The sequence below is a fragment of the Solanum pennellii genome, chromosome 6 (genome assembly GCF_001406875.1).
Source record: "Solanum pennellii chromosome 6, SPENNV200".
Classification (NCBI taxonomy): Eukaryota; Viridiplantae; Streptophyta; class Magnoliopsida; order Solanales; family Solanaceae; genus Solanum; species Solanum pennellii.
In genome coordinates this window covers 27793953-27800485 of record NC_028642.1, presented here as the reverse complement: position 1 = coordinate 27800485, position 6533 = coordinate 27793953, and the positions used below count along the sequence as shown (strand labels likewise).

Genomic DNA, 6533 nt, shown 5'->3' with positions numbered 1-6533 from the left:
ATGCATTTCAATTAAGAGTTGTGTGTGTGTAAAGTCTTTTTGTAGTGATTTTTATAGGTTTTATGTCTTTTTTTGCAGGAAAGATGTTCACATGGCAAGAGAATAAAAAAACTAAAAATAATTCAGAACCAGACCTACAAATGCAATTGAGTCCATCGTTCAATCGACGACCGTACTGGTGATCGTAGAAGAGCAGCTCAGGAATTGGACGAATTAGGGAAGTCTGACTAAGTGTGAAACCACGAGGGGCAACGACGGTACTTCAATTGATCAATGGACCATACTGGTGTACCGTCATTATTTTAAATATGGAGCTACGGAGGAACATCAACGGCGCATAGATGCATTGACGGACCGTACTATTCGTCCTTCATTTGATTCAGAGAGGGTGCCATCTGGAGAGCAAAAATATTTCTATGTCTTGACTAACAGAATCTGAAAGAGGGTCGATTTATTTTTATCGCACACCACTCTAGGCAGTCTTACAAACGTCTGTAACACTCAGCCTACTTGCACCCACGAAAATTGACTAAGTATAGAAATACTTAAAACAGCAGCGTCAAACAACCAACAGAGTTTACAGGAACCAGTCCCAACCTTTATTAACCTTTAAGTAATACAAAGGAAGGCTTCACGAATTAGTCTAAGGCTAAAAAACACTTTGTGTCTCCTCTCTTTGCCTTTACACGAATTTCCACCCTTAAATAAAAATTCTGCACAATGGCAGTTACATGCGGCGGTTACAAATGACACCTGGCCGACACTTGTTATCACAGGGTTCAAAACTAACTTTCCAACAACAATATTTCTAACAGATAGAATCTAATTCAAATTACATTTTTATCTACATGAAATACTAATATTCTAACACTTAGAATATTTCAGGCTTCATTCCAACACTTAGAATATTTCTGCCAGCTTCCAACACATAGAATATTTTAGCTGTCTTCCAACACTTAGTTTTATTTCAGCAATTTCGGGTGAACTGCCTTTGTCCCTGACATTGCCAAGTCTTCACAGCCTTGCCTCATCAAGTCAACATGCTGCCTTGCCAATGCCCTTAGCCCGCACGTATGCCATGCACGGTCAAGCTGCCTTGCCAACAACCAAGCACCTTGAACTTGTGTTGCACTGTTTTGCCATCATCCATGCCAAGACCAATGCCCAAGTCTTTGACATGTCTGCACATAGTCCTCGATTTGAGCATCAAACTGCCATAGGTCCTTTGCTTTATGCCAAACAGCATCTGCTGCACTCTTGCCTTTCCAGTGAACCAAGAATTCAGTCTTAGTATTCTTCTTACTTGTGCCCAAAACCCGGTGATCAAGGATCTTCTCAATTTCAGCATCATACTGTGTAGGTACTGATGGAGGAGACCTCTTTGACCTGTTTCTGTCCGGATCATCCGCATCTGCAAAGTAAGGTTTCAAGAAACTCGCATGGAAAGTGGGATGGATTTTGAACCTTTCTGGTAGCTTCAACCTATAAGCAACTTCGCCCACTCGTTTCACCACTTCGAATGGACCATCATACTTAGGAATCAAACCCCGATGTCTGGTCTTACTTACAATCTATTTCCAGATTTGTGGGGTAAGTTTCAGCAACACCATGTCACCCACATTGAACTCAACTGAGCGACGATGTTGATCAGCATATTTCTTCATGCGCCGCTGAGCCTTGCGCAAGCTATCTTGTGCCTCAGATAACATTTCAAGTCTGTCCCTTGCAACCCTGTATGATGCTAGACACTTTCCCTGATTTTTAGATTTGGCAACACCCAGTGGCGTCATAGGCTGTCTGCCTATGACGATTTCAAAAGGGCTCATTTCTGTTGCAGACGACTTTTGCAGATTATAGCAAAACTACGCAGTGTCTAACAATGCTACCCAATTCCGTTGACTTGCTGTCACATAGTGCCTTAAGTACTCTTCCAAAAAGTGATTAATTCTTTCCGTCTGTCCATCTGTTTGTGGGTGATTTGCATTAGAAAATTTTAATTCAGTTCCCATCATATTGAACAATGCTGTCCAAAATCTACCAGTGAACCTTGCGTCGCTATCACTCACAATGTCAGCCGGAACACCAAAATACTTAACCACATGTTTGTAGAACAACTCAGCAGCAACTTCAGATGAGCACAATTTAGGAGCAGCAATAAAACAGAATATTTTTGAAAACCTGTCAACTACCAGCATGATAGATGCTTTGCCATCTACTTTATGGAATCCAGAAATGAAATCCATGCTTACTAATAGAAATGGCCTTTGAGGAATAGGCAAAGGGTGCAGCAAACCTGCTTCCTTCTTACGTTCAGTCTTGTCCACTTGACAAACATGACAAGTCTTGACGTATGCCTCTATATCGTATTCCATTTTCGGCCAAAAATAAACACGAGACAGTAAGGCTAACATCCTTTCAACACCGGGATGTCCAGCCCAAGCAGAGTCATGCGCCTCTTTGATTAAGTCTTTGCGCAACCCGCCCTGATTTGGTACAACGATCCTCCCCCCTTTAAAATAGAGCAGATCATCCTCGATCCAATACCGTCTCATTGTGACATCCTGCACTTGACCCATCCATTTAACATACAATGAATCATTTGCAGCACACAGCCTGATTCTATCATAGAAATCAGTTTCCAGTTTTGAAATTGAATATACTGCAACAAACACTTCTTTTCTACTCAGCGCATCAGCAACCTGGTTGTGTTTTCCTGGTTTATGTTCCCACATGAAATCATATTCTGCCAGGAATTCTTGCCACCGTGCTTGTTTAGGACTCAACTTTTTCTGTGTCTTGAAAAATGTATTTGCTACATTATCAATTCTCACTACAAATCGAGTGCCCAAGAGATAAACTCTCCAAACCTGCAAACAGTGTACCACCGCAACCATTTCCTTTTCATGTGTTGACTATCTTTGTTCAGCATCATTCAATTTTCTACTTTCAAAGGCCACTGGATGACCTTCCTGCACTAATACGCCACCAATTGCTTTGTCTGACGCATCATTGTGCACTTCAAATGGTAACTCAAAATCAGGCAATTTGAGTATAGGTTCAGATGCGATACCATTATTCAAATTCTGAAATGCTTCGTCACACCGTTCAGACCAAACCCACTTCGTATCCTTCTTCAACAAATTTGTCAAAGTCGCTGCCTTCTTTGAGTAACCAGCAATAAACTATCTGTAATAGTTAGCCAAGCCAAGAAACGACCTCAAATCCTTCACATAACGAGGTTCCTGCCAGTCAACAATGGCTTGCACCTTCTTAGGATCCATTCGAACTTGGTTTTTACTAACAAGATGCCCCAAGAACTTTATCTCTTGTTGAGCAAATTCACACTTTTCCATCTTGACATAAAGCGTGTATTTCCTTAATTGAGACAAAACCAAACTTAGGTGATTAACATGTCCTTCCAATGTTCGACTATAAATGACTATATCATCTAAATAAACAATAACAAAGTCATCAAGATAGTCAAACATTACATTGTTCATTAAGTTGCAAAACGTTGCCGGGGCACTAGTCAGCCCAAACGGCTTTACAAGGAATTCATAGGAACCATATCTAGTTACACATGTTGTTTTTTGTTCATCACCCTCTGCTATCCTAACCTGCCAATAACCTGCCCTCAGATCAAGTTTTGTGAACCAGCATGCCTTGCTCAACCTGTCCATCAAATCTTGCACCAACGGAACCGGATACTTGTTCTTTATAGTTGCCTTGTTTAGCGCCCGGTAGTCTACACACATTCGCATTGTTCCATCCCGTTTCTTTTGAAATAGAACAGGAGCACCATATGGAGCCTTAGACGGCTGAATCAATCAAGCATCTAGCAATTCATTCAATTGTTTGCGTAATTCAACAAATTCCTTAGGAGCCATACGATAAGGAGCCTGTGCAGGAGCAACCGTACCAGGCAGCAACTCAATCTTATGATCGATATCTCTCCTTGGTGGTAATTTCTTTGGTAATTCAGGCGGCATAACATCAACATACTGTTTAAGCAATTCACCAACACAATCAGGCACTTCCAGTTTCACATCAGGTTTTACTTCGACCAAGGCAGCAAGTATAGTGTCTTCACCTTTCTTCAGCCCTTTGTCGATTGACATAGCAGACAACAACATTCCCTTGTCTTTCTTCTTTGCAACTTTATTAATGTTCCCAAACGGATGAACACCTTTGAGAAAACCAGCATTGCTTCCATTCATGACCATCACTCCATCTAAGTGAGGAAACGGAACAAACTGGAATTTTCTTAGGAAATCAATCCCAAGTATGATTTCAAAGTCACCAAGCGGCATCACCATCAAGTTATGTTTTCCCACCCAACTTCCAGTTGACATAGACACACCATAAGCCATGCCCACAATGGCTTGTGCCTTAGCGTTGACTGTTTTGACGTAGGAAGGGCTTTTAGACAACTTCAGCCCCAATTTTGTAGCAATCTTCACATCTACAAACGTATGTGTGGCCCCTGTATCAACCATTGCCATCACACGTTGTTCTTTCACTTTCATTTCTATATGAATTAAGGAAGCATGAGGATTCGAAGTACTAGAGATTTCTCCAACATTATTGATCCCCATAATGTGATTGAAGGACAATCCCAATGGGGTTGCCATTGCAGCCACGATTTCTTCATCCTCCTCCCTTTGATTCATATTACCAGCAAGCAAAGCATTCACTTTTTCCTGAATTGGACAAGATTTGGCCAAATGAGGACCACCACAAGTCCAACAGCCCTTCGAATTTCCATATTTGTTCTTTGGCCTGTCTTTCCCATCCTTCATTTGTGCCTTTCCTTTATCATTTGTATTGTCTTTACGACTATCCTTTCTCCATTCCCCTTTCTTCTCATTCTTTTTCTTAGTTTTTGAAGTGGAGGGGACATCTGTCGAAGGACGAGTCGTCCGGAAATCCACTAACGAATCGGCGGCAGCAATTGCCCCGGGCAGATCTTTAACATTCTGCCTTCGTAGTTCGTTTTGAGCCCAGCCTTGCATGCCCGAAATGAAGTTGTGAAGTTTATCCTCATCAGACATATTTTGTATGTCTAACATCACAGGGGTAAATTCTTTTATGTATTCCCTCACTGAACCCGTCTGCCTTAGCCTTTTAAATTTATCCCTTGCAAGCCAAGATGCATTGCTAGGAAGAAATTGATCACGCATTTCATTGATTAGCTTATCCCATGTATCAATTCTAGGACGACCAGCACTTACGTCGTCTGCATTACGAGTCCTCCACCAAAGTTTCGCATCACCCGACAAATACATTGTGGTAATATTCAACTTATCAGCTTCCGGCACTCTTGCAGCTGTAAAATATTGTTCCATGTCCCAGATTAAATTTTCCAGTTCTTTAGCACTCCTTGCGCCACTAAAGGCCTTAGGTTCTGGAATCTTTACCATAGACGATTCAACACAAGTTGAACATAACGTAGCCACAGACCGACACAACACAACGAGCTCTGCACGAAGGTTCTCATTTTCCTTCTGCAGTCCCTACAGTTTTTGCGTTACAAGCGGCGGTTACAAATGACACCTGGCCGACACTTGTTATCACAGGGTTCAAAACTAACTTTCCAACAGCTATATTTCTAACAGATAGAATCTAATTCAAATTACATTCTTATCTACACGAAATACTAATATTCTAACACTTAGAATATTTCAGGCTTCATTCCAACACTTAGAATATTTCTGCCAGCTTCCAACACTTAGAATATTTTAGCTGTCTTCCAACACTTAGTTTTATTTCAGCAATTTCGGGTGAACTGCCTTTGTCCCTGACATTGCAAAGTCTTCACAGCCTTGCCTCATCAAGTCAATATGCTGCCTTGTCAATGCCCTTAGCCCGCACGTAAGCCATGCACGTTCAAGCTGCCTTGCCAACACCCAAGCACCTTGAACTTGTGTTGCACTGTTTTGCCATCATCCATGACAAGACCAATGCCCAAGTCCTTGAGATGTCTGCACATAGTTAGATCAAGTAGTTTGCGGGTCTAACAGAATCAGACTACGAGCCGTCGATTGATCAACGGTCCGTCAGTTGGTTTGTCAATTGATGCCACAAAACTTTCCCTATTAGAATTTCTTTTTCATTAGGACTTTGTTTTTTATATAAAGGGTATTAAGACCTTATTTTTTGGGGTCAACTACTATTGCTGTTGTTCTACTTTGTTTATTGGAGATTGATTTTTGCCACTTTGGCAATTGATTGATTTCTCGATTTGGTTTGAAGGATTTTTCTTGAAATTTCAAGTTGGAATTTTGGGTTTATTCTTCTTGTTAAGTAAGTTCATGATCTCTTCATCCAAAACTATGAATTGTGATCTTGAAAGCATGGGTAAATAAATCCACAACTAGGGTTAAGAAAACAATGAGCAATTAATGAAGTAATCCTATTAATTAAGAAATTATTGAAAAGTGTCTCTGCATGTATTGATAATTTTTCGGTTACAAGTCCTTTTAATAGTGGGTAACGTTAGAACTCGCCTTGTTGCTACTTTCCAGACCAAGGAG

The 6533-nt window shown here is 40.9% G+C and overlaps 1 protein-coding gene across 1 annotated transcript; it reads right to left on the bottom strand.

Annotated features, from left to right (window-relative positions):
- Positions 1 to 3827: 3827 nt before the first annotated feature.
- On the bottom strand, positions 3828 to 5989 carry LOC107022217. Its single transcript, XM_015222894.1, has 2 exons — positions 5915 to 5989; positions 3828 to 5513 (listed from the first exon to the last, which is right to left on the bottom strand). The coding sequence occupies exons 1-2, from the start codon at positions 5987 to 5989 to the stop codon at positions 3828 to 3830; spliced, it is 1761 nt and encodes a 586-aa protein (XP_015078380.1).
- Between the last annotated feature and the right edge of the window lie 544 nt (positions 5990 to 6533).